The sequence below is a fragment of the Sminthopsis crassicaudata genome, chromosome 1, assembly GCF_048593235.1.
Source record: "Sminthopsis crassicaudata isolate SCR6 chromosome 1, ASM4859323v1, whole genome shotgun sequence".
NCBI classification, from domain to species: Eukaryota; Metazoa; Chordata; class Mammalia; order Dasyuromorphia; family Dasyuridae; genus Sminthopsis; species Sminthopsis crassicaudata.
Window position 1 is genome coordinate 252,035,127 of NC_133617.1, and position 27,884 is coordinate 252,063,010.

Below are 27,884 nucleotides of genomic sequence, written 5' to 3' on the forward strand. Positions count from 1 at the left end.
ATTTTCCCAAAAAAAGCCAAATAGATAGTCCTTATCTCAAGAAGAGAAATTAAAGATTTTTTAAAACGTCAAGAGATATGAATATGTTGCCCAAGCAATAGATGCCTCGGGGGTAATCACCGGCAAACAGCTACGGAAGGTTAAACTTAAGTCCGGGGTGACAGCAAGGTTCCGCGGGGTGAGGGTAACAGGTTCCCCACGTGCCGCCGGAGGCACTCCAAAATCATTCTCCACACTCCGCAAATCTCATTCTCTAGGGCCCGGCAGGACAGGCCCCTTTCCTAAACCCGGAACCCGGCGGGGCCTACAAGGATAGCGGAGGAATGGGTATTAGTGGGGGAGGGGTGGCTTCTTTCGCCGCCGACCCGGGGAGCACTAGGGCCGGAAACCGGCGCTTCGGAGACCCACCCAGGACGGCGGGGCTGGTGCAGAGCACGCCCTCTTGGCCCACGGCGCGGATGAGGTGGTAGGCGGCCAGCGCGGCGCTGCTTGGGTCCCCTCCAGACAGCAACTCTTGCAACTGCAGCAAGGAGCCCTGCAGCCCCCCGCCACCGGCGCTACCGGCGCCGCCGGAGCCAGACATGCTGCCGCTACCGATGCCGACGCTGACGCCGACGCCGTACCCGCCACTACAGAGAAGAAGCAGCCCAAACGAACGAGCGATGGCACAAGAAGACCACGACAGGGCCAATCACAAAGCGGAAGGAGGGCACCGGCAGGGCGAAGGGAGGGGAAGACGGGCTGAGACACAGGACGAAACCTTTCTCTAGAAAAGGGGGAAGAAGAAATAAAGGCCAAATTGGGAAGAACAACACAAACAAGAGGATTAAAGGGAATTTGGGCAGCGTGGCACGGTTAAAATGCGAATTAAAGTAGTGGGTGAAGCAAGATTAAGCAAATGAAAGGAACATGTTCTGATGAGTAGGAAAATATTAAGCAACACAACGAGAGATTACTCAATGGTACGGTCCGGAGAAGAATGAAACTGAATCCCTGAGACCAATGTTGGACTCAACTATTGGAATTTCAAAGGGGTATTTTTGGAGGGTTATGTAGCTGGATATGCATCTCTTTATTCTTTTTAGACAAACTGGAGACCAAAACAAAATAAAATTCATTCTAAAATATCACCCCCCAATATTCAAGAAAACGGATTTGTATATACACAAAATAAAAACAACCCCTCGTAGGAGAATAATCTGTTCTGAACCCCTAAATATCCCGCGAAACAGGGGTCAAATTGAGATGAAACCATCTTCACAATATGGAGGGGGAATATGATAATATTTAGGTCTGATCCCTACTGGTTGCGTAAGGAGATAAATTCATTTCCCCTATTGTTATGTTCAGTGGTACCTCCCGGAGGTGCGTTTTTTACGAAGGGACTTCGAAGATTGGCGGGAACCTTTAGGGGTGGAGCCACAAATTCCCGCGAAATATTGTCCGGATTCGGCGTTTTCTTCTAGGATTTGGGGTACCCGCGGGTCAGGTAAGGCACTTTCGTTGGAAAGGTTCGCGGCGTTGGGTTCCGATTTAGGCCTCGCAAAGCTAAGAAGATGGAGGGTGGAAACTAACTTGAAAAGAAAAGGAACTAGAGGCCGGGAGCGGGCGACTAGGGCGGCTTCCCGCAGCGGACGAGGGCTAGGGGGCTCCTAGTCGGCCTCTTGAACTTTGACTTGTGGCCTCCTTCCTCGAGGCAGGTGAATCCCCCGCGCAACGCGGCCACTCTTCGTCATGTCCTCGTCTCCCGCTTCGACTCCAAGCCGCAGAAGCAGCCGGCGCGGCCGGGCCAGCAACCCTTCCACGCGTGAGTCTGAACCAGTGTTTCCCTTCCCCCACCGCCGGGTTCGGGCCTCTTGCACTCTTACCCGCCATGTCGAGTCTTATTAGAAAAGAGTTAAGAGCCACGGCCTGGGCTTTTTTGTGTTTTTTACAAGGTCTCCTATAGACCAAAAACAATTAATTTTCAATTCAGTTATCGTTTTGTTTTTTTAATTGTATACTTACTTGCCATAGCACTGTGGTCAGCTTCTGGGGGGAAAATGTGTTTGATAGTTGGAAAATAGGATGCGATATATTTCTCAGATTTTTTTTCCCCAGGAACAGTAAACCTAAAACTTTACAGATCTGTCTTTGGTTTTTAGTTAAATACAATTAACTTTGAATCTTTTTTTTTTTTTAGTTTTTTCCTCAAATACATGTAAACAAAATTGCATATTTTAAATCACATGCAAAAACATTTTAAATTTTCATTTTTTAAAATTCTGACTTCCATACTCGATCTCCTCACCTATTTGGCAGGCAGTATTAGCCATTTTGTAACAGAAAATGCTGACCAAAAAGTGCTTTGATCTCAATTGAGATGGCATCAATTCTTTCTCTGTAAATGAGTAGTATCTATTCCTCAAAGAGCTTACATTCCATTTGTAGAGACAACATGGATGTATATAGCTTATACAAATTAAATATTAAAAAACTGGGAGGTTATGTTAGATCGTGAAGTAGGTAACTTATGAATTGTTCTTTGAAGAATTATTCTAAGAAGAGGAGGTGAAAAGGTCGTGAATACCAGTCATGGAGATAGGACCTATGACACAGAGACAGGGAATGGGATTTTGTTTGTGAGGATCAGCAAAAAGACCATTTTTTGATTGGAACATAAAAGATTATGTGTAAAAAGGCCTGAAGGTGGTTTTGAGCTATGTGGTAAAGAATTTTAAATGCTTATATTTTTTGGCTGAAGAAGTAGCAGAGAGTCATAAAATTTGAGTGGGGAAGCAACATCAGTGATATAATTTTCTGTATAGGGATAGGAATTAGATTTGTGATTTGATTGGTTGAGGGAATTGATAAATTAAGGAACTCCTTCCACCCAGACTTCAGTGGATTTCTGAAGAGATCTCTGAAGGTTTTATGATGTCTTAGAAAAACACAAACATCTTTTGTATTTTATTTTGTTAACCATTTTTCCATCTTTTTCTAAGTACTGGGGAAGGTTGTTTGATGCATTGACATTGCCTTAGGACATTGTGAGCTTGACTGCTGCAGGATTGTAAAGGCAGTGTCAGAAGCAGTACTTGAACCTAAAGCCATCATCTCTACTTTATAGAGAAGGAAACTTGAGATCACTTAAAGCAACTGGGCAGCAAGTAAAGGTGCATCGCTGCTATTTTTTTTTTTAATCCCTGCTAATTTTTATCCTTTCTTCTAGTACCACTTGCCTATGCATGTATAACTTGCATGTAGGAAAGTAATATGTCTTAAGACTATGGTGGTATTAACTAAAGCAGGACTTGAAGACTGGGCAAAGGAGTTTGGATTTATTAAGGAGGCAAAAAAGGAAGAGATCATTTATTGAGTACTTTGAACCATTTACGTTGTTTAAAAGGAAATATGATGACTAGATCTATCCAGGACAAGGATTAATCTAATAACAATATGGAAAATTTTTTTTTATATATATATATATATATTTTTTTTTTATAATATTATCCCTTGTATTCATTTTTCCAAATTACCCCCCCTCCCTCTATTCCCTCCCCCCGATGACAGGCAATACCATACATTTTACATGTGTTACAATATAGTCTAGGTACAATACATGTGTGCGAATATCATTTTCTTGTTGCACAATAAACATTAGAATCCGAAGGTACATGCAACCTGGGCAGACAAATATTAGTGCTAACAATTTTCATTCCCCTCCCAGTGTTTCTTCTCTGGGTGCAGCTACCCCTGTCCATCATTGATCAACTGGAAGTGAGTTGGATCTTCTTTATGTTGAAGATTTCCACTTCCATCAGAATACATCCCCATACAGTATTGTTGTTGAAGTGTACAGTGATCTTCTGGTTCTGCTCATTTCACTCAGCATCAGTTGATTTAAGTCTCTCCAGGCCTCTCTATATTCCTCCTGCTGGTCATTTCTTACCGAGCAATAATATTCCATAACCTTCATATACCACAATTTACCCAACCATTCTCCAACTGATGGACATCCATTCATCTTCCAGTTTCTAGCTACAACAAAAAGAGCTGCCACAAACATTTTGGCACATACAGGTCCCTTTCCACTCTTTAGTATTTCTTTGGGATATAATCCCAGTAGTAGCGCTGCTGGGTCAAAGGGTATGCACAGTTTGATAACTTTTTGGGCATAATTCCAGATTGCTCTCCAGAATGGCTGGATTCTTTCACAACTCCACCAGCAATGTATTAGTGTCCCAATTTCCCCACATCCCCTCCAACATTTGTCATTATTTGTTCCTGTCATCTTAGCCAATCTGACAGGTGTGTAGTGGTATCTCAGAGTGGTCTTAATTTGCATTTCTCTGATCAGTAGTGATTTGGAACACTCTTTCATATGAGTGGATATAGTTTCAATTTCTTCCTCTGAGAATTGTCTGTTCATATCCTTTGACCATTTATCAATTGGAGAATGGTTCGGTTTCTTATAAATTATGGTCAGTTCTCTATATATTTTGGAAATGAGACCTTTGTCAGAACCTTTGTTTTTAAAAATATTTTCCCAATAACAATATGGAAAAATTTGAGGAAGAAAAGATGATAAGCATTAAATGCCTACTGTGTGCTAGGCATTAAGCTATATCTGTTGAGGTAGGTTCTGTTATCCCCATTTTACATTGGGTAAAACTGAGATAGAAATTGGATCTTAAAAAAAGAAAGAAAGAAAGAAAAGAAATTGGATCTTTATTTTATTTATTTATTTATTTTTGATGTCTTGTTTGACCCCTTTGACCCTCTTTGGGGTTTTCTTGGGAAAGATATTGCAACTGCCTTCTCTAGTTCATTTTATAGATGATGAGACAGAAATAAACAGTTAAATGACTTGCCCAGGATGACACAACTAGCGTCTGAGGCCTGTCATTCTTCCTGCTCTGCCATTTAGGAAGACTCCAAAATTGTAATTTTAAGTGAGTAGAAAGCTAAAGGTGTCTTCCACAAGTGAAAGGAAGACTGGGGGATGAGAGATGCTGTTTTCTTACATGTATGCTACATTCAAACAGCACAAAAATTCAGGAGAGAAATTAAAACTGGATTATAGTTTTGGAAGTCATCTGCATAAAGAGTACACATAGGAACTGATGAATTTTTAAAAGGACAGAATAAGAACAAAAGAATTATTCCAGGATATTGGCTCATACTTGGAAGTTACTATACTCTTAAGTTTGACATAGGCTATTTTTGTTGGTCTTCTTTTTCTTTTTCTGTATTAACAGCATGACATACAGGCTTTTAATAAATGTTGAATTTTAATCCAGCAGGAGTCTTGGAAATAATTGAGCAAGTAGAATAGTGTAATGGAAGCTGTGTGAATTGAGAATGTGGTGTTGCATGTAAAATGTATGGGATTGCCTGTCATCTAGGGGAGGGAGTAGAAAGAGGGAGAGGAAAATTTGGAAAAATGAATACAAGGGATAATGTTATAAAAAAAAATTACTCATACTTATATACTGTCAAAAAATTTATAATTATAAATTTTTTTTTAATTAAATTAAAAAGAGAGAGAGAGAATGTGGTGTTGGGAAATGGTGCGATCTGTCTAGAGCCACACTGCAGCAGAGAGTTCAGTTACTTCACTAGGAGAAGCTGACATCTTGGAATAGTCTTGACTTCTACTCACCATAAAATATGTTTTAAGAGTGCTGACAGTGATAACAAAGAAAAAATTAAGAGGATTTGATAACTCACTTTTTTTCTTCATATCCAAAGATTACCCCAAGAATTTTTAAATGGGATTATACCATTTTTTAAAATTTAATTTTTAAATTTTAAAAGTAAATATCAGTGCCATATGGCAAGAAGAAAATAGCAGGTTTAGGTGAAAAGATCATCAACTTAGAAAATATGAAATAGGATTTGTAGGTAGAAATACTCTGATGGCAATGAAATTAAACTGTAAATATTTCTTCAGATTGCATTTTGTATTACGATTCAGATATGATTTAAAAACAGCCAGTAGATTATAAGCTACATGACATCAGAATGCCATGCCCTTTTATCTAATTATTTCTACTGAAGAGGAATTTTAAGACATCAGAAATGAAATGCACAAAAAGGAAAATAGCAATAGAATATTTATCAATTAAAAATACATGCCAAACTTTGTGGTTAATTACCTATTTATTTTAGAGGGACAGTGTGCACTAATGCATGTAGTGTTAGCAGTTGGAATGAAGACTCAAGATCAAATCCTTCTGGTACTGAACTAAGTCCTTGGCTCTGAGCCATGTCATTTAACTTCTCTAAGCCCTGGAGCAGTTCTTGACAATAATGTGATAGATTAATCAATTAATAGTATTTTTATTTAGTGTCTTCTACATGCTAGCATTGGGGATACAAAAAAAGAAACTGCTACTCTCAGATTTTACATTTTGAGTGGAGAAAATTGCAGGTGCATATATAGGTACATTCAGGATAAATATGAGTTTGCAAGTATTTATTAGAAACTTATAAGCTAGACATCATACTAAAAACTTGGGCTACAAAAAAAGAAAAACAGCTTTTGCCCCCAAAGCAATTACATGTTCACATTCCAACAGGAAATATCTAAACTGGTACAAGTAAGATAAACCAAGAGTAAATGGAAGAGAGTCTTGGAGTAGAAACAAGGGGAATGGGGCGGGGGTGGGGGGGGAGCAGGCAAGATACAAGGATGGGTCTCTGCACAAAATGCCCCTTAAGCTGAGTTTTAAAGGAAACCAAGTAATTCTATCAGAGCTTGGAAGAGAACATCTTTGGCATGGGAGACAGCCAATGCAAAAGCAGAGACATGAGAAACAGACTGTTTTCTATGAGGAGCAGGATGTGAAGCACTCCCTCAATGATTTAAAAAAAAAAAAAATCTTAAAAGCTTGACATTGACTTGCATTTTAAAAGCAGATATTAGACACAAACATAAATCTTTAAACTTTGTCCACACTTGATAGATACATACTATTCTGTTCCATGGAATAGGTAAATCCTGTAAAAAGACATAAAAATATTCGTTTGTATTTTTATTTTTGTGTCAAAGCTCGCAGTGAGAATGTCAAGTCTTCTCCATCTCAGAGGCGTCGGCCAGAAGATTCTACCTCCACAGGAGAGCTGCAGCCAATGCCCACCTCGCCTGGGGCTGACCTGCAGAGCCCAGCAACCCAGGATGCCTTGTTTTCCAGCCCACCACCATTTCGTTCTTCGGGTGGGTTCCTCAAGGAATTGCACTTTAGCCCAGGCTGCAGGAAATGTCATTCTGGAAATGACACAGCTGTATTACTACTTTATAAATATTTGAAATAATTATGGTAAAGTACCTATTAGGTACTTTATGTTGTTATCACTTTTTTTGATTTCATACTTTTTACACCAATGCAGCAGAGGAGTTTAGCACAGAAGATTGGACATACTAGGTTTTTCTGAGATGGAAAAGAAAGCCATCATTGAAGATCATTATCTTTTGGAGGGATTGCTAAAATAGTTGGGTTGGACTTTCTGGTTAGTGTGGACTTTGGGACAAACAGAAAATGGTTGATACTGTAGCTACATATATTTAGGAGCTTTAAGGGGCTTTTATTGCTGCAGTGTGGGTGGCAAAATGAAGTAAAGTCTGTATTTATTTTCTAATGAGCAGTTTGTATATAGATGCCATTCCAAATGACTAGTTTTTCTTAAAGTATACTGTTTCTGATAGAACCTTTGCTCTTAAATTTTGCTTGGGTTTACTCGTCTTTTCCTGACGTTGCCTAATTTTATCTTTTAATTTTGTTTTTTTGTTCTGAATTTTGAGAAATTAATTTTTGAGAAAAAGTAAATTTTTATTTAAAATTAATTTTGTTTATTGATGATAAAAACTTAAATGATAAATAATACAATTCTGTCTGGAAAAAAAAATTCTATAATGAAACTTTGGCCAAAGAACATGATTTGATCTCTCAGTAGATATGAGGACACAGCTGAAGTTTACAACAAATTAAGACTATCTAGTGAAAACATGATCAGTCATTTTATTGAAATTTTTATTGTCTCCAATACTTGAGACATTTCCTAATCTTCTTTATAATAGCATTTCACTGTCCATCAACATATTTTAATTTCCCATAGACATGCTACTATCTAAAATTCTCATTGCAAAACTTGTTTTGATTTCTGTAGCTATTCCTCTTGAATTTGATCTCAGTTCACCTTTGACATATGGTACTCCCAGTTCACGAGTAGAGGGAACTCCAAGGAGTGGCGTTAGGGGAACACCGGTGAGACAAAGACCTGATCTGGGATCTGCTCGTAAGGGTCGTCAAGTTGATCTGCATTCTGATGGGGTAGGTTTATAGTTCCTATTTTCTCATTGATTAATTTTAGAGATATATATTCCATAATAGCAATATTGTGACAGTAAACTTTGAAAGACTTCATTACTCTGATCACAACAGTTCCAAAGGATACATTATGAAAAATGCTATCTACCTGCAAAAAAAGAGATAATGAACTTTGAATGCATATTGAAGCTCTTTTTTTTTTTTAATTTACTTTCTTATTTTTGATGTTTGTTTTGAGTATGTTTGTTTTTTGTAATATGACTAATGTGAAAATGTTTCACATGATTGCACATGTATGATCAATATATTTATTTCATTGCTTGCCCTGTAAATGGATAAAGGAAGGCTGGGAGGGGAAAAAATCTGAATTAAAAAAAAAAATGCATGTAATTAGGAAATTTCTAACAAAATGAAATGCTGTAAAAAGAAAAAAAATAAGGATGTCATGTGTTGAGTTATTGCTAGAAAGTGTTGAGAGATTTGTTTTCTTCCCAATAGCCAGCTGCAGAAGATACAATTGCTAGTGAACAGTCTCTTGGCCAAAAACTTGTGATATGGGGGACAGATGTAAATGTAGCTACATGCAAAGAAAATTTCCAGGTAAGCTATTTGAGATAAATATCTATTTTTTAAAAAATGTTTTATCACTTTTTGGTCTCTAAAAACATAAAGTAACAGACAATATGTGGCAATTAAATTAAGATTCCTTTGAGCTTTAAATTCCATAATTCAAATACAAGGAAGAGGATTTAACATTATTGAGATGAGCAAATAGACTGTAAATCATTGCTAATATTTGTTCACTCTCAAGGCTTTTTTTTTTTCCCCCCTGAGGCTGGGGTTAAGTGACTTGCCCAAGATCACACAGCTAGAAGTGTTAAGTGCCTGAGACCAGATTTGAACTCTGGTCCTCCTGAATTCAAGGCTGGTGCTCTATCCACTGTGCCACCTAGCTGCCCCCAACTCCCAAGCCTTTTAATGCATACTTGATAAAGAAAGACTATAATTGGTTAAGATTTTGATTAGAAACAACTTGCTATAAATGGAGAGAGAGTTGGGAAGACCTGGAATCAAGTCCCACAATTGATACAAATAACTATGTGACCATGCACAAGCAAATCATTTAATCTTTTTGGCACTTTAAGTCTGAGAACTGGTATGATTTATATTGGTACAGAGTATTTCTCATGGGAGAATTTTTTTTTTAATTTAATAGTTTTTATTTATCAGATATATCCATGTGTAATTTTACAACATTGACAATTGCCAAACCTTTTGTTTTAATTTTTCCCCTCCTTTCCCCACTCCCAGATGGCAGGTTGACCAAGACATGTTAAATATGTTAAAGTATAAATTAACTACAATATATGTATACATGTCCAGACAGTTGTTTTGCTGTACAAAAAGAATCGGACTTTGAAATAGTGTACAGTTAGCCTGTGAAGGGAATCCAAAAGCAGCAGACAAAAATAGAGGGATTCGGAATTCTATGTAGTAGTTCACAGTCATCTCTCAGAGTTTTTTCGCTGGGTATATCTGGTTCAGTTCATTATTGCTCTATTGGAACTGATTTGGTTCATTTCATTGTTGAAAATGGCCGCATCCATCAGAATTGATCATCATAGAGTATTGTTGTTGAAGTATACAACGATCTCCTGGTCCTGCTCATTTCACTCAGCATCAGATCATGTAAGTCTCTCCAGGCCTTTCTGAAATCATCCTGTTGGTCATTTCTTACAGAGCAGTAATATTCATATACCACAGTTTATTCAGCCATTCTCCAATTGATGGGCATCCACTTAGTTTCCAGTTTCTGGCCACTACAAAGAGAGCTGCCACAAATATTCTTGCACATACAGGTCCCTTTCCCTTCTTTAAGATCTCTTTGGGATATAAGTCATGGGAGAACTTCTTAGACTAGTGAAACCTCAAGTCCAAAAATAATTATTTTTGACTATAATGATATTCATTACTCAAATTATAAAAGAGCTAATTTTATTCTATTTGTTGCCATCCTTTAGCGATTTCTTCAACGTTTTATTGATCCCTTGGCCAAAGAAGAAGAGAATGTAGGCATAGATCTCACAGAGCCTGTGTACATGCAGCGACTTGCAGAGGTAACAAAAATTTTTTTTTCCTTAAAAGCCAAAGATTTTATATATTATGCTTTAGCTTAGATAAATAATTATTTTACCTTTAATTTTTAATATTGTAGATCAACGTTATTGGGGAACCATTTTTAAATGTAAATTGTGAACATCTAAAATCATTTGACAAAAATTTGTATAGACAACTTATCTCCTACCCACAGGTAAGAAAGAAATTCTTTTAAAGTAAATTTGATTTTACTCTGAATGATCCATATTTAAAGCCATACCTAATTATAGAATCTCTAGAAAATTAATTGAATATCTTTCTCAAACAGATTTTCTTAAGTACTTTTTTCCTAGATGTAGGAACTTTTTATCTTTAATAATTTAAGATGGAAATTTTTCATAAAATGTTACATTATTATGTTCTTTGATCATTACAAATATTTCAGTTTTCTTTTTGTTGATTTGAGAATGTTACTATGTTATGCCAGTCTCTCCTGACTCAGTTTCCCTAATTGTTCTACTCCAAAACCACCCCTCCCTCTTAATCAGAATATTTGATAAGGATAAAAGATCTTATATTTTAGAATATCAAGATGCCTCTCCCCATCTTCAGGGTTCCTCCCCCCATTATGTCATCCCATCTCCTGTGGCTTGCCCCACCCTGTCAGAGCCTGCTTGGCTCTCAACACCCTGACTCCGCCTCTGCCTCAGTCTAACCTCTGTGTCTGAGCCATGTGTATATATGTCATTGAGAACTCACATTGTTTGCTGGATTCTTAGAGACAATAGTCTCATTCAGCTCTAGGACCAAACCATAGATCCATTTGGTCCCAGTAAATCACTCCCTTTCAATAAATTACTAAATACTCTCTAGTCTCTATCTTGCCTCACTTTCTCTGGCATTACATTTATAATATAAATGATTGCTCATAAGAGTGATGCCCTCAGGTTTTATTGATAGATATAAGGCTACTTATTAACCCTTCCATATGGCCCCAGTTTGCTGTGTTTTACAATAATTTTATTTGCTCTTTTGTTTGTTCCCTGAATTGCATCTTGTCACTATTACATATCTACCTATATTAGGCCCTGTCTGTTCCTCTGATTTACTATTTCTAATCAAGTGTGGATTCCTTTTGTACTAATATTTTTATCTTCTTCAATAAACCTCTTAGAAAAAATAGCACATACCTAGTTCTTTCTTACTTCCCACCACATTGTCTTTTTTCTAACTAAACTTTTATATTCATCTCATGTGTATGAGAACAACAGAGATCTTGGATAAGCATTGTAGATGGTCATTGAGCTGCATTCAGAATTTGAGAGAGAACCTCTGTTCCATTTGATAAATTATATAGTCTTTTTCATGATGTCATCCTGTTTATTACTTTTACACAAAGGTGAGCCTTTCAACACTAAAATAATTTTTCCATTGAGTATATGTTGCTAAAGAATCAAAGTCACAGATGACTCAAAAAGCAATGGAGAGATGTGGTGGGCATGAGTAAGCTAATCATCCAGAAATTGTGTGATTAGAAAAGAAGATTGAGCTGTTAAGTAATGAACACATGAAAAGCATCTAAATAATCACTGATCTCACAGAATATTGCCCAAAGGGACATTTACAATTCTTTGGGTAGGTTTACATGAAAAATTTATTGGAAAGCTTAGGCAAGAATACCATGGGTTTTATTTTATACCTTTGAAGAATTCACATTAAGATCACAGATTCATTGTATACTAAATTAGTTCTGGCATGTTCTCTTATTATAAAATTTTCAATTCGGTTTACTACTTAAAAATAGATGTAAAATTTCATGTTTTTAAATCTTTTTTTTTTTTTTTTTTTTTTCCTTCCTTTTTTCATTCTATATAGGAAGTTATCCCAACATTTGATATGGCAGTCAATGAAATCTTCTTTGAGCGTTATCCTGACTCAATATTAGAACATCAGATACAAGTTCGACCATTCAATGCACTAAAAACTAGGAACATGAGAAACCTAAACCCAGAAGGTAACATTTTTCATAAATTTATTTTTTGTTGTTGACTGTTGTTTACATCTATCTTGAGGAAACCCAACTAAATGAAAACAAATCAAAAAGTAATTTTTGAATTACCTATGTTCCAAGCATTGTGCAAAATATTTCTATACTATTGCAAGTATTTAAAAAAACACCCCCCCCCAAAAAAAAACAAAAAAAAAAACATGTAATATGTATAGTTTCTGTCCTTAAAAAGTTTACATTCTAGTTGGGGAGAAAGACTAAAAACATGAAAGTTAATAAATAACACAAGAAGCTGAAATTGGAAGGGAGCCTTCAGAGAGATCATATGGTCTAACTCCTTCATTTTCCAGATGAGGAAACAAAGGTCCAAAGAAGTTTTGGGTTTGCCCAAGTTCACACATGTAGTAAGTGTCTGATAAGGGATGCAGATTCAGGTCTCCTGGGGCAAAAGCCAATACTGTGCACAGCAAAATAATAAATAGTAAAAGATGTCCTCAGACTGTTTATACATGTGTTTACAGTCACTCAGAGGAAGAAGAGAATTCTCTTGAGGGCTTGGAACAGCTTCATATAATAGATAAGCCATTAGCTAATCTTGAAAGGTAACCAGAATTTGAAAAGGCAGAAAGAAGTAAAACAAGCATGACAAGGGCGGGTAATGAAAATAGGATTGACTGGAGGATACTATTCATGAAATTAAATATTTGAAGAGAAGGCTACAAAAATGTATTGGGACCAGACTGCTGAAGGTGGTAGAATATAAATAGGTGAGGGGCAGCTCATGCTTGAGTACTCATCCTAGAACTCAGGATCTGAATTCAAATGTGACCTCAGATACTTACTAGCTATGTGACCTGGGCAAATCACTTAACCCAAATTGTTTTTCCTTCTCAAAAAAAGAAAAGAAATGAGAATATAAATAGATGAAATAAATTACTAATTTACTTCTTAGGAAAAGACATTTTTGTGGAAGAATTTCATGGAAAAGGGCCAGATAGGTGTTAACATTGTCTATAGGAGCAGGCTAAGTTTTCAGTTATTTCAAGAAGAAAAGCTCAAAATGCAGGAGAATTTGACCAAGAGAATTAGGGACAAACAACAAAGCAATTAGTGGGTGAGAGTGGGGTGAATTTGAAGGATATATCACCTAGTTTACCTAGGGTAAAGGGGTGGGACAAAAAATGAAAAGACAAAGATTACATGAAGTATAGATACATAGGAATACAGAATAGAGTCAGATTCAGGCAGAACAGTGAAGCCTTTTAGTAATAGAATATTTGTGTTTTAGAATGTACCTCAGAGAATAAAATGTAACCCAGATATAGCTGATCTCTGCACAAGTATCATAGTAGGAACCCAGTGATGGGTAAGTCCTGGTAAAGTTGGAAAGGCCTTCTCATATCTTAATTATCTACTACCTCCCCTTTACTTTAGTTCTCAGTCATTCAACATTTTTTAAGCACCTATGTTGAGTTAGGCACTGATAATACAAACGTAGAAATGAAATATAAATATATAAAAGTACATGCAAAATAAGCACCCTATAGTTTTGGGAAAGATAGCACCAGCAGTTTAGAAGAATTAAATAGATGGTACCACTTCAGCTGAATTTGTTTTAAAAAAAATTACTCCAGGTACTAAGAGATGGAGAGAAGTGAGGAAAGTGCCTCCAGAGAGGAAATAGAATAAGGGATCGTAGTATTTACACCGGGACAAACATTTTCCCCCTTCTTACAGATATTGATCAACTAATTACCATCAGTGGCATGGTAATCAGGTCATCCCAGTTAATTCCAGAGATGCAGGAAGCATTTTTCCAGTGTCAGGTTTGTGCTTTTACCACAAGAGTCGAAATTGATCGTGGCCGGATTGCTGAACCATCTGTTTGCAAGCACTGTAACACGAAACACAGTATGGCACTGATCCATAATCGCTCCATGTTTTCTGACAAACAAATGGTATGTGATGGCCTTTTCTTGCTATATGGTATAGAGAGTTTTCCTACTCGTCCTCATAACTAGAAAAAGTCAAGTTTAACTTGACGTACTCTGACCCTGATAACCCACTATCACCCTCCTAAATGGTGATTTGTTGTCTCAACCCAAAAGTACTCCTTTTCAGAGGTTGTATTTTGGCTTGTTCTGGGTAGAACAAAAATTCTGAAGAGTTTTGCATATTACGAGAAGTGTAAATGTTTTCCTGTATGATTTTCCAAAATTGCAATATTTTTTTAGTGATTGAATAGTTTATTTTCACTCATTACTGTCATAGCCAAATTCCTTTTCAGTTTTTGGCATTTTGATTCATTTTTATATTTTATAATCCTTATAGGCCAATGAAAAATAAATGTTAAAATTTGATTTTCATTTTTGTGCTGATTTTTTTAAACTGTATGGATTTGAATTATAGAATATTTGTCTACTTGAAGTTAAATTCAAAACTTTATAGAATTATTTTCCCAGTTTTTCCATTATTTAAGAAGTTTGTCTTTCTCCTGTCCATCTCTATAGTAGAGTAAGAAATAGTTATTTAAATTTTGTTTAGAATTAATATCCAGTGGGGGGGGGGTTGTTGTTTTTTTAATCAGATCAAACTGCAGGAATCTCCTGAAGATATGCCAGCAGGACAGACTCCTCACACTGTGGTTCTCTTTGCTCATAATGACCTTGTTGATAAGGTTCAGCCTGGTGATAGGGTGAACGTTACAGGTGAGAGGGATATGCTTTTGCACCAGCACAACCAGTAAAATATCCAGATGGTTCAGTCTTAAATAGAAAGGCAGAATGGGTCCTCTCTAATAAGATAACAAATGTAAATCATTACACTTGGGTTAAAAAAAAAAAATAGAAATCAGTTTTGTAGATACCAGGTGGCTACTCATGGTTTTCAAAAGAGGGGAAAGGGTTGGAAATGGACTAAAAGCTCAATACCCAATGGAGGTTAAATTTTGGTCTACATGGAATGTATACAAGTCAAGGTAGATAATACAGATTGTCCTATTCAAATTGAGTCAGGAGTATTTTTTCACTGATACTTTTGTGGGAAGATAATATGGGGGGGAAAATGCCACTAGCCAATAAAATACTACAGTGACACTGATATAGTGGGGCAAGAGAGCAGATCTTCGCAGCTGTAAGTATGCCTTTGATCCAGGGAGTTTGAAATGAATCAGACAACTTGTATGGCTTCTTGCTGCCACTTAAATACCTGCAATTCCATTCTCATTTTTTATTCTCTTTAACTAATTGTATAAGGCTATTATCTTATAGACAGTCCTGGAGAACTAAGGATGAGAATGGAATTGCAGGCAGTTAAGTGAAGGAAAAATGATATCTTGATCTTAAAACACATCAACTCCCTTTTAAATTGTAGCTTAAATGATATGGCAAGGACAAAGCACTTTTTTTTTTCTCTTCAAATGCATACCAAGAGAAGGGGGTAGTAGGTCGAGATATATCCAGGGGAAACATCCATGGTAATCTTCTGTTTGTGCTTTTCTTCAGGAATCTATAGAGCTGTTCCTGTTCGAGTCAATCCAAGGATGAGCAATGTCAAATCTGTCTATAAGACCCACATTGATGTCATTCACTATCGTAAGACTGATGCCAAACGTCTTCATGGTCTTGATGAAGAAGCTGAACAAAAACTTTTTTCAGAGACTCGTGTGGAAATGCTGAAGGAGCTCTCCAGAAAACCAGACATTTATGAGAGACTTTCTTCAGCCTTGGCTCCAAGCATTTATGAACATGAAGATATCAAAAAGGTATACAAGAACTTTTGAATATGATGACAATAATAGATACAACATAATGATTTGATGTTTGCAGAGTGCCTCACAATATTAGCTTGAAAGAGATAAGTGTTCCCATAAATAGCCCATTTTACAGATGGGGAAATTTAGGCTGGCAAGTAAGATGACTTGCCTAGGTACACACAACTTGTAAGTGTTATAGGCTAGATTCGAACTCAGGTCTTCCTGACTTTTGAGGTCTAGGACTCTGTTATGTATGCCACCCAGCTGCCTAACTGTACAAGCTCTAACTAATTTATCAAAATTTTAGTGATAAATATCCCATAGATAACTGTTTTTATTGTGAAATAAAAGATAACTATCACCTAAATTTAGCATACTTATAAGAAAGCTTTAAAAGTCTCTATTCTCATGCTCATAAGTAGGAATTAGATCTTTATAGACATGAGAAAATGATGTACCCCTCTCTGTTCTGTCATTGATGATATCTGTTTCTTTTTCCTGTATCTTTTATCACCTTTAAAATGAGAAAGCCTCATACATGAACACAATTAGAAAACACTTCACGAACACAAACTGAAGTAACTGAACAAATAATCATTATTCATAGGTAGACTGAGTCAATATAATAAAAAAGACTTTATCTAAATTATTTTACTTATTTGGTGCCATACCAGTCAAACAACCAAAGAATATTAAATTGTGTCTACTCTTTGATCTTTGATCCAGTAATACTTCTACAAGGCCAATACCACAAAGATCAAAGAAAGAGGAGACAGACCCACATATAAAAATGTACATATATTTATTGTAGCTCTTTGTGGTAGCAAAAATTGGAATCTGAGAGAATGTCCATCAATTAGAGATTGACTGAACAAGCTATGTAAGCATGCAATTAGAATACTAATCTGCTATAAGGAATGATGAAAGTTTCAGAAAAATATGGGTCGACTTGTATGAAATGATGCAAAGTAAACAGAATAGTTTATACAATAAAGCAGTATTATAAAAAATATTTAATTGTGAGAGACTTAGAAACTGATCAATAAAATAACCAACCACAATTCTAGAAAGAACTGGTGGAGTCAGTTTAAGCAGACTTCTTTTTCTTGTGTTTCTGGGGAAATGGGGGAGGCCAATGCAAAAAAATTGTTTTGTATAACTGCATATTTATAACAGGTTTTGTTTTTCTTGCTTTCCCTTGAGTAAAAGATGGGAGAATTTGGAACTGAAAATTGTTTTAATTTTAGAAAAATTATAAAGTTCTAACTAGTACTTACATATCAATTTAAATAATGCTCACACATATTCTTTCTAGGGTATTTTGCTTCAGCTATTTGGAGGAACAAGAAAGGATTTTAGTCATACTGGAAGGGGCAAATTCCGTGCTGAGATCAATATCCTTCTGTGTGGTGATCCTGGGACCAGTAAGTCCCAGCTGCTACAATATGTCTACAACCTTGTTCCCCGAGGACAGTACACATCTGGAAAAGGCTCTAGTGCTGTTGGTCTTACTGCATATGTAATGAAAGACCCAGAAACAAGACAATTGGTCTTACAGACGGGTGCCTTGGTCTTGAGTGACAATGGTGTTTGCTGTATTGATGAATTTGATAAGATGAATGAAAGTACAAGATCAGTACTTCATGAAGTAATGGAACAACAGACTCTCTCAATTGCCAAGGTAAGGCTTTTCTTGTCTACTGTAATGCATGCAATAAGAAATAGAGATTATTGTGGATAAGAAATTAGTGTATCTGGAAACAACTTTTTTTTTATTCCAATTGGAAATTAATTGACAGTTTTGTAGCTACATTACAGATGTTTATAAATGAAACTTAAAATACTTCTAAATATATTTGGTTAGGGCAAATTTCTGATTATTTATATTTATTTCCTCTTGTTTATGGCATATACCACCATTTTATAGAAATCATGGTTCTGTCACCTAAAAGTCCATACTTTTCATGAGTCCTGAAGATAGCACGTTAAGTGAAACTCCACTCACACACTTAATTTCTGTTTTTCAGGCTGGAATCATTTGTCAGCTGAATGCTCGAACTTCTATCTTAGCAGCAGCTAATCCTATAGAGTCCCAATGGAATCCTAAGAAAACAACCATTGAAAATATTCAGCTTCCCCATACCTTATTATCAAGGTATTGTCAAACATGTTTATAAGCTAGAAACTACAATATAACATGTTGCTTTTAATACTATGCTAAATCTTTTTTTTTTTTCTGAAATGTATTTTTTTCTTACATTTTACTAAAAATTTATCTATTAGTCTTAAAATAATATAAAAACTTCCCATAATATAAGGAAGAACTATTTTAGGATGAATATTTATGTAGCCTACATTTTTTCCTCAGATTCCAGCCAAAAGTCTTTGCATAATATTTATTTGTTTGTTTCTTTATTTGCTGATACAATTGGGGTTAAGTGACTTGCCCTGGGTCACACAGCCAGGAAGTGTTAAGTGTCTGAGGCCAGATTTGAACTCAGGTCTTCCTTGACTTCAGGGCTGGTGCTCTATCCACTGTGCCACCTACCCGCCCCCTTTGCATAATTAATGGACAAATTTTAGCTTATATTTTTCTTTTGCTAATTGATTATATTTCCTTATGCTATATACTTCCTAATGAGAGGTGATAGACAAAAGCAGAATGAATCCCAGGGGTTTTTTTTGTTTGTTTGTTTGTTTGTTTGTTTTTTTGACAGATGGAGATTTATTTTGGCTTGACATTGCAAGGGTTTTGTTTTTCTTCCCTCCCAGAGGAGTGTAGCAAGAGGGGGAGATGAGGTTATCTCACACATACACACACACACACACACACACACACACCCTAAATTTTTCTGTTGTGTGTATATAGTAATTTCATTCCAGGGGGAAGTTTACTTTATTAGCTTTTGTATAACTGACTGACGAGCATTTCTTGAATCTGACATTTTAAGTAGGAGGCCAGAAGGTGTGTTGAAGGCTCACTAGAACCTGATTAGAAATGCTTGTCTCCAAAGTCAATGTCAATAGGCATGCCTAAAACAAAGAACAAGAACTTTTTAAAAACCTCTTTTTGTTGATGAACAAAAGAAGCCAATAGATATTTCTGTTCAACCTACTTTAGATTTGATTTGATTTTCCTCATGTTGGACCCGCAAGATGAAGCTTATGACCGACGTCTTGCCCACCATTTAGTCTCTCTATACTACCAGAGTGAAGCACAAGTAGAAGAGGAGTTCATGGATATGGCAGTCCTGAAAGACTACATTGCATATGCCCACAGCTCTATTGCTCCTAGACTAAGTGAAGAAGCAAGCCAGGCTTTAATTGAGGTAATATATTGATTTTTTAAGAGTCCAAAAGAAATTTGTTGCTTTGTTTTTTTCATCCAAAACCATGTTTGCTAAATACTAAGATGCAATAAAAAAATGTAAGTCGTTGTCTTAAAAAGCTCTAGAATCTAGTGGGGGAGAAATGAGTACTCAATAAAGTATGATACCAGGTAGAATAGGACAAAGGCATATAAAATGTACATATTGTTTTGACTTGGGATAACAGGAACAATGGATTTGGAGTCAAAAGGTTTAGTTTTAGCCCTGAGCTTACCATTTACTACTTTTGTAACTCTGATTTCCTCATCTATAAAATAAATGAATTGGATTTCATTTTAAGGGTAGTAAGGAGCTATTAAGTATCGTTTAGTAGTTATTTGCAGGTGTTGGGTAGGGCCAACTCTCAGCTGGCATGGCTTGTAGTTTAGGAAAAGGGTTGTGAGATATGGTTTTAATATATAACAAGATCAACATCTGCTAAAAGTACAAGCAAGAACAAGATTTTTGGTTTTCTTCCCAGGTTATTTTTACCTTCTGAATCCAATTCTTCCTGTGCAACAAAAAAATTTGGTTCTGCACATATATATTGTATCTAGGATTATACTATAATACATTTAACATGTGCGGGACTGCCTACCATCTAGGGGAGGGGGTGGAGGGAAGGAGGGGAAAATTCGGAACAGAAGAGAGTGCAAGGGATAATGTTGTTATAAATAAATAAATAAATAATACCCATGCATAAGTACTGTCCAAAAAAAATGTCAATTATAAAATTAATTAAAAAAAAAAGACAAGGCTTTCTGGAGGCATTTGAGTTGGGCTTTTAAAGGATGGGTAAGAAATTAAGTACAGGAAATAGGGTGAGAAAAGTTATAAAGGTGGTGATAAGTAGCCTATATAATATAATATATTTTAGGTGGAAGTAGTATCAGATATATCCAAAAGATGGAGTAGTATTTAATTGAAAACTTACATGTAAAAAAAGCATGAACTTTACTCAGGTATTAACAATCCATTGAAAAGTGAGGGAAGGAATGATTATCTAATCCAATAAATATTTATTAAGTGCCTACTATGTGCTAGGTACTGTGCTAAGTTTTAGGGATGCAAATGATTTAAAAAAAACAAAAAACCCACAATCCCTTCCCTCAAGGAACTTACTAATAATAGAAGGCAGGAAAGTGGAATTGGGAACAAGCAGATGCAAAATCTAATATAAAGATGGATTTGTAAGAAACAGATTTGCAGCTAGAAGATAGCAATCTACATGGATGATGAATGTATAGACTTACTTTTGGAATTAAGAGATATAGGTTGTATAGTAACCTGACACTTAACTGTTGGATGCATAAATAAATGTAGATACTGACAAAATTAATTTGGAGTAGTATTTTGCAAATACACTTGGGTGCCTATTTCTGTGTTTGTATAATAATTTTTATTAATCTTTCTTAGGATCTTAATAAATGTGCAGTGATGGAAATTTAAGCAATTTTAAAAGTTTAAAATTTATATTTTTAAGATAGCTTCTCAGATGGAATTTTTTGTGAGCCTCTGCTATACACATATATTAATAATTTTGGTCATTATTAAAAACATTTGCAATACCCACAAATCTTTGAGGTAGATGTGTTAAGGGGTTAAGATTTCTAAATTACTAAGAACCTAAGAATTTACAGTGTCCTGTTATTATTGTTTACATTTTTGCGTAGGCCATAGAATCAAATTCTGCATCAAAATCAGAGTATATAACATGAGGTAATATTAAATTCATTACATTTTTGCATTTTATCCAAAATAATCCAATACTTCATTATTATTTTAAAATATGTAAAATGATTTCCTCTTACATTATTATATTGTATTAAAGCAAAGAATTGTATTTATATGGATCATACAGAGCCATGAAAATGTCAAGTAAGAAATCTTCTATATAAACAGATTTTAAATGCAAAAAAAAAAGAAGAAGAAGCAACAGCATTTTGATCTTTTAAATAGATTTTTCAGAATTTGATCTTAATGGATGTGGGAACTCCCCTTACAGTATTGGTCACAGCCCATCCATGCCTTCTCATCTTGGCAGTTCTTCGATTTCCTCCCATAAATTCTTCCTAGCAGATCCATCCAATATACTGAAAATGGTCTGGTATTTGTTTGTTTATTTATTTGTCATTGCAAAGGTACCAGGAAAACATTCAAATTGGCTGACTATTATTCATGTTTTTATTATATAACCATCTCCTCTTTTTTCAAATTGGATGTTCATGTCCTGGATACTTCCTTTGCTGCTTATCACACATAAGCCCTTGTTGGTGATATGCTTTGCCATCTTTGTGTGTACCTTTGTTGTTTGCTTGTGTCTAACTTTTTCTTAACCATGTATGAGATTTTCCTGGCAAAGGTACTGGAGTACTGTGCCATTTCCTTTTCTTACATTTCTCCATTGCCCTTTAGCTCCACTTACAATTTTATTTAAATTCACACTTTTACTATGGCATGGAGATGACCCTGAGTTATTGAAATCTGTGCCTAGTGGCACACACACATGCACTATTAGGTTCTACTGTACTGAAAAGGCTTTGAATGCAATTTTTTTGAAAGTCTTGGTTTTGCAAGAGCCAGTCTAGCCATGTACTATCACTAGAACAATTTTTGTGTTTAAAAAAATGAATTTTTATTTGATCCTAAGTTGAATCTCCAGACCATTAAAAATACTGTGCCTTTTAATCAAATTACCAATTGTCCCATAGAATGTTATTTGGGCCAACTCCTTTATATCACTTTCCTTTTCTCTCTCCACCTTCTTAATTATCTACAATCAGCTTAGTCATTAATCAACTGAATTTGGTGTCTCCAAATTTACCTTCTCTTAACTGCTAAATCTATGAGTCTTTTAAAAATTCTTGACCTCTCTGCAGCCTTTGATATTTTCAGTCACTCCCTTGATATTCTTTTCTTTGTAGGTTTCTGTGATGCTACTTTATCCTGGTTCTTCTTTGGCCAATCCTCAGTGTACTTTACATCCTTGTCTGTTAATAATGTGTGTCCCCAGTCTCTGAAATAATTTTTATGTTGGTGAGCACATCAGCTCCATTGAACTCAATTATCACACTCTATTAATGCTTCTATTTATCTAGCCCCTTTGCTAACCTCTGTTCTCCCATCTCGAGTTGCTATGGGACATCTCTCAAATTAAATGTGCTACAGATACCTTTTACTCAGCATGTTCATGATAAAACTCATCTCTCCTCTCACTCTCTTCTTCTTGTGTTCCTGTTAACTATCTAGGGCATTACTGGACTCCCAGCCTCAAAACCTAAATGTCACCCTCCACTTCCCAGTCCCCATATGCAATCTGTTTCTAAGCTCTGTCGATTTTACCAGAGTAAATCTCCTATTTATCCCTGTTCTCTTCTCGAACCCTGCCACCCCTCTGGTACAGGCCCTTTTCACCTCAGATTTGGGTACCTCAAATCTCTCCCCACTCCACTCCATTTTCCAAGCTACCATCAAATTTCTGTTCCTAAAATGTTTCTGTGACTTAGGGCCCTCGCTTCCCTCTTCCCAGCTCCCTTCTTGCCTTACTTTGGCAGTAAACCTGTTTCCATCCTTAGCTTGACAGTTAATGAAAACTAGGACACTATTCCCAGAACTATATTGTGAGCTCTTCCAATGGGGTAAAACACTCCTCCAATCCCAAGGCCACTTTCATCCTGCAATGAGGCAAAAGCACAATTCATATGGAAGAGTTTATGTTGATGTCTACTTTAAACCAAGGCCTTTTTTTCTTTACACTCTCCTCAAACTAGGCATATGTGGACATGAGGAAGATTGGAAGTGGCAGAGGAATGGTTTCTGCCTATCCCCGACAGCTGGAGTCATTGATACGTTTGTCAGAAGCTCATGCCAAAGTTCGATTTTCAAACAAAGTTGAAGCAATTGATGTTGAAGAAGCAAAACGCCTCCATCGTGAAGCACTCAAACAATCTGCTACCGACCCAAGGACTGGCATTGTGGACATATCTATTCTCACTACAGGTTTGTGATTTATATGTGACAAAAATCTTAAATTGGTAATTTTTATGTATTCTTTGTGTTTAAAAAAAAAGTTTTAAAGAAGGATACATTTGTTAAACATTATATAGTACTATCAGCATTAGTTGTGCAGATGCATAAGTTTTTAAAACTGCATGAAGTCAATGTTATTTGTATTTTGAAATGTAATTATATACAGAAACATTCAGGAACTGCTTAGATTTCATTTTAAACATAAGAAAAAGAAAACTGGGAAAATCAAATGAAGAAATATATTATAGGAAAGGAGCAGTCTTAATATAAATGTTTGGGAAAACCCTCTGTTGGGTAGGGTTTTCTTGGAGGGGGGTGGTGAGATTAGATCTTCCTAAATCACTAAGGCTAAAAGTATAATGGCTGATCCTTTCTTCCAGCATTCCAGTATTGATTGGAATGGAAACTTTAACCTCTGGTTTTCCCAGTCTGGGCTGGTTCAACTATCCTTAGTTATCCTGGTGATCCTTTACCCCAGGGATTCACTATGTTGGTGCCAGACTTATTATAGACACCCAGTTGATTTTAGGTCCTGTTTCATCTTAGAACTTCCCAAATCAGGTGATCCACAAGCCTTAGCCTCCTCAGTCTCAGGGATTACAGGTATGCACCACACCCAGCAATAGAATGTATTTTTTTTCCTCTTTACCTGAGCAATAGATGGATAAACTGCCAGATTCAGGATAACCCATCTATTGAGGAATGGGTTTTAGTTGTGTGTGTGTGTGTGTGTGTGTGTGTGTGTGTGTGTGTGTGTGTGTGTGTGTGTATTAATTGTTAATATATCCTCTACATCAAACCCTCATCAGAAAATTTTGATAAAGATTTTTTACATTTGACCACTTCCTTATTATTTTTGTACAAAAGGTTTATTTTCAAGTAAACAGTTGTCTATTTTTTCTTCTATAATTGTCTTCATCCTTTGTTCAGTTAATAGTATATTTCTTACCCATACGCCCAATAGTGTATAATGTTTAATTTTTTAATGGCAAAATTTTTTTTTTCCCTGAGACAATTGGAGTTAAGTGATTTTCACAGGACCACAAGCTAGGAAGTGTTAAGTATCTGAAGCCAGATTTGAACTCTGGTCCTCCTGACTTCAGTGCTGATGCTCTATCTACTGCACCACCTACCTGCCTCGATAGCATGATCTTTGATACTAAGGTCACATCCATTTCGTCTGTATTGTGAGATATAGTATAATATGTTGGTCTAATCTTTTCTGTTTGCCAGTTTTTAATAAATGGGCAATCAATTCTTAAGTAATTTATTTTTTCTGGTTTTAAAATTAGGCTTTTAATTCACTCTTCTTTAGTTTGTTAGTTGTAACTTTTAACTTGTTATTTTTAATCCACATAAAATAATTTTGATGACTGTTGATTTATAATATAGTTTGAGGTCTGGAATTACCCTCTTTGTCCCTATCTCATTATTTACTTTGACATTATAGATCTTTTAATTTTTTTTTTTAATTTTTTTTAAAATTTTATAACTATAACTTTTTTTTTTGACAGTACATATGCATAGGTTTTTGTTTTTTGTTTTTAACAATATTATCCCTTGTACTCTCTTCTGTTCTGAATTTTTCCCCTCCTTCCCTCCATCCTCTCCCTTAGATGGCAGGCATTCCCATACATATTAAATATCTTATAGTATATCCTAGGTACAATATATATGTGCAGAACCAAATTTTGTTGTTGTTGTTGTTGTTGTTGCAAAGAAAGAATTGTATTCGGAAGGTAAAAATAATCTTGGAAGAAAAACAAAAAAAAATGCTCATAATTTATACTCATTTCCCAGTGTTCCTTTTCTGGGTGTAACTGATTCTGGCCATCATTGTAGATCTTTTAATTTTTAATAAATTTTATTTTATTGAGCAATTTAAAGTAGGGGAAACATCTGAGTAGGATCCAGACAGACAAAAACTTGAGAAGTTCAGAGGTAGGATAGAAGCTTGAATCAGCAAGGGGAAGTAAGTGTTAAGTTTATGGTTAGTGAGACAAAAATGACCTTTAGTTGGGGGTCATCTAATGTCAACACAGTCCATTGAATTTGACATAGATAAAGAAATATATAGTAAAAGAGTAAGAGGTTTTGTTTTTTTTTTTTTTTTTTTTTTTTTTTTTTTTTTTTTTTTATTTTGAGCCAGTGAGATTACAGGAGCATGATCTAGAAGTCCATTTTTAAATTTTATAAATGAAGAAACAGGCCTAGGGAAGTTAAGTAAGAATACAAATACTTGTTCTTAACTTATGTATTAACTTTTTTTGGGGGGGGGGGGGTGTTTGGAGGCTGAGGTTAAGTGACTTGCCCAGGGTCACACAGCTAGGAAGTGTTAAGTGTGAGACCACATCTGAACTTGAGTCCTCCTGAATTCAAGGCTGGTGCTCTATCCACTGCACTACCTAGCAGCCTCCTTATATATTAACTATTACGTATATTACAATCTTTTTGGAGGGTGTGAAAGCTACTGGGGTATGGATTTGCTATTTGATCAAATCTTCTGGGAAAACTGGGCAGTAGTCTGGCAAAAATTAGATTTAAGTCAATATTCCCATCATATACCAAGATAAGTTCCAGGTGGGTAGTCACCTAAATTTTAAGTCATATTACAAATAAATTAAAGTAACAAAAAGGAAATTATCTTTCATATCTATTGGTAGCAGTGTAGTCCCAATTCAGGTGATAATTGGCTATGGGAACTTAGACTAATCATAGCTTCTCCTTATCTAGTGTATTCTACACTTAAACTTGGGGGAAAATTCTGTTTCTCTACTTAAAAGAATTCCAGATTTGCTTTTATTGAAATTTATTTTTTAGGAATGAGTGCCACATCTCGAAAAAGAAAAGAAGAATTAGCTGAGGCCTTGAAAAAGCTTATTCAATCAAAGGGCAAAACACCAGCTCTAAAATATCAGCAACTCTTTGAAGATATTAGAGGACAATCTGACATAGTGAGTGTTTTACATGTTTGGAACTTTCATTTTAATTTCTTTTCTTTTTTTTTTTTTCTAAATTTAAACATTCAATAGTAAAATTTAATGCGAAAATAAGTTTAGTTTTAATCTACAATACAAAAATGGCCTATTAATAAAAGGGCTTTATTTTTAAAAGTTAGGTTTAGTAGAAATAATTTAAAGTGTGAGAAAATGAAAACTAGCTTCTTAAAGTTAATTTTATTCTAAAGATACATGCTATTGGATGGTAAATTAGCTAGAAAATTTACACGTTGTTAGCAATTATGTATAAGATTGGCTGTGTGTTTTTTGACTTGGAAAATATTGTCTATTTCCCCAAGGCTATTACTAAAGATATGTTTGAAGAAGCTCTACGTGCTTTGGCTGATGATGACTTCTTGACTGTGACTGGAAAGACTGTTCGATTACTCTGAAGAAATAAGATATGAACATTGTTATGTTCTGCTTTTCTCCACAGATGTTTCACCTGGTTATTTTGGTAAAACTAATGGTTTTGCTTCATTATTTGCCCATCACTTAACACCACTGCCATCAATGTAAATAGCTCATTCTAAAACATTACCAAGCAGTAATCTATTTTTCAAATAATAATTAGGTATCCATTTTTATAATAAATTGTATTCATTAGAAATGCTTTAAATAAAAATCTTCCTTTCTATACACTGTACTTTTGAAATTGATCTTTGTTAGTATGGGCCCTGCTAGAGGAGGTGCTTTGTGTAAATTTTTTTATATCTCGGGGGTACAAGGACACACACACACAAACTTGTGTGTTGCCTCTTACTTTATAACCTATATAAAGCTCAACATTTTTTGTAGCAGCAAAAAACTGGAAACAAGGTGATTGCCCAACAGTTGGGGAGTAGATAAAGTGAAATTATATATAAATGTAAGGTATTTTGTTATGTAGCAAGACAATAGTAACTAATGGGAATTCAGAGAAACGGGGAGCTTTGAAGGTTGTATTGTAAAACAATCATAACCAGAAGAATATATACAATACTACAATGTAAAATAAAAGAACTCTTTAAAAAAAGCTGAACTGAGCAATTGTAACCAAGTCCCAGAAAACACATAAGAGAATAATTGCTTCTAATGATCAGGGGCCATATAGGATCATAAAGTTAGATCCACTGTCAAATAATATCACTATATAATCCATTTTAGTTTTGCTTTTTGCTAGTTTCAAGGAAATGTTCAATTTTGTGGGACAGGGAGAGTTTATTCAAAAGTGACTAATATAAAAAACAAAAAACTTTGGGAATGGCCAAATAAATTGTGGGACACGACTGTAATATTAGTGCACCATTAAGAAATTAATATGAAAAATTATAGTAT

The 27,884-nt window shown here is 35.5% G+C and overlaps 2 protein-coding genes across 6 annotated transcripts in view; one reads left to right on the forward strand and one right to left on the reverse strand.

Moving 5' to 3' along the window:
• Nucleotides 1-954, reverse strand: part of PRKDC (protein kinase, DNA-activated, catalytic subunit) — a 166,408-nt gene extending 165,454 nt beyond the window's left edge. For all 4 annotated transcript variants that reach the window (XM_074277974.1, XM_074277964.1, XM_074277954.1 and 1 more), the window contains exon 1: nucleotides 409-954. In XM_074277974.1, the coding sequence (XP_074134075.1) occupies nucleotides 409-583 (175 nt within the window). In that variant the 5' untranslated portion in view covers nucleotides 584-954. The remainder of the gene's footprint in view (nucleotides 1-408) is intronic.
• Nucleotides 955-1,369: 415 nt separating this feature from the next.
• On the forward strand, nucleotides 1,370-27,206 carry MCM4 (minichromosome maintenance complex component 4). 2 transcript variants are annotated; one of them, XM_074278010.1, is made up of 17 exons: nucleotides 1,370-1,489; nucleotides 1,701-1,807; nucleotides 7,037-7,201; nucleotides 8,152-8,315; nucleotides 8,811-8,912; nucleotides 10,334-10,429; nucleotides 10,528-10,623; nucleotides 12,285-12,423; nucleotides 14,155-14,375; nucleotides 15,005-15,125; nucleotides 15,921-16,180; nucleotides 17,487-17,852; nucleotides 18,199-18,326; nucleotides 19,293-19,500; nucleotides 23,310-23,538; nucleotides 26,389-26,522; nucleotides 26,867-27,206. In XM_074278010.1, the coding sequence occupies exons 2-17, from the start codon at nucleotides 1,735-1,737 to the stop codon at nucleotides 26,957-26,959; spliced, it is 2,595 nt and encodes an 864-aa protein (XP_074134111.1). In that variant the 5' UTR covers nucleotides 1,370-1,489; nucleotides 1,701-1,734; the 3' UTR covers nucleotides 26,960-27,206. The 2 variants fall into 2 exon arrangements, with proteins under 2 accessions (XP_074134111.1, XP_074134105.1); XM_074278004.1 differs by having other exon boundaries at nucleotides 1,382-1,489; nucleotides 1,697-1,807.
• The last annotated feature ends 678 nt before the right edge of the window (nucleotides 27,207-27,884 follow it).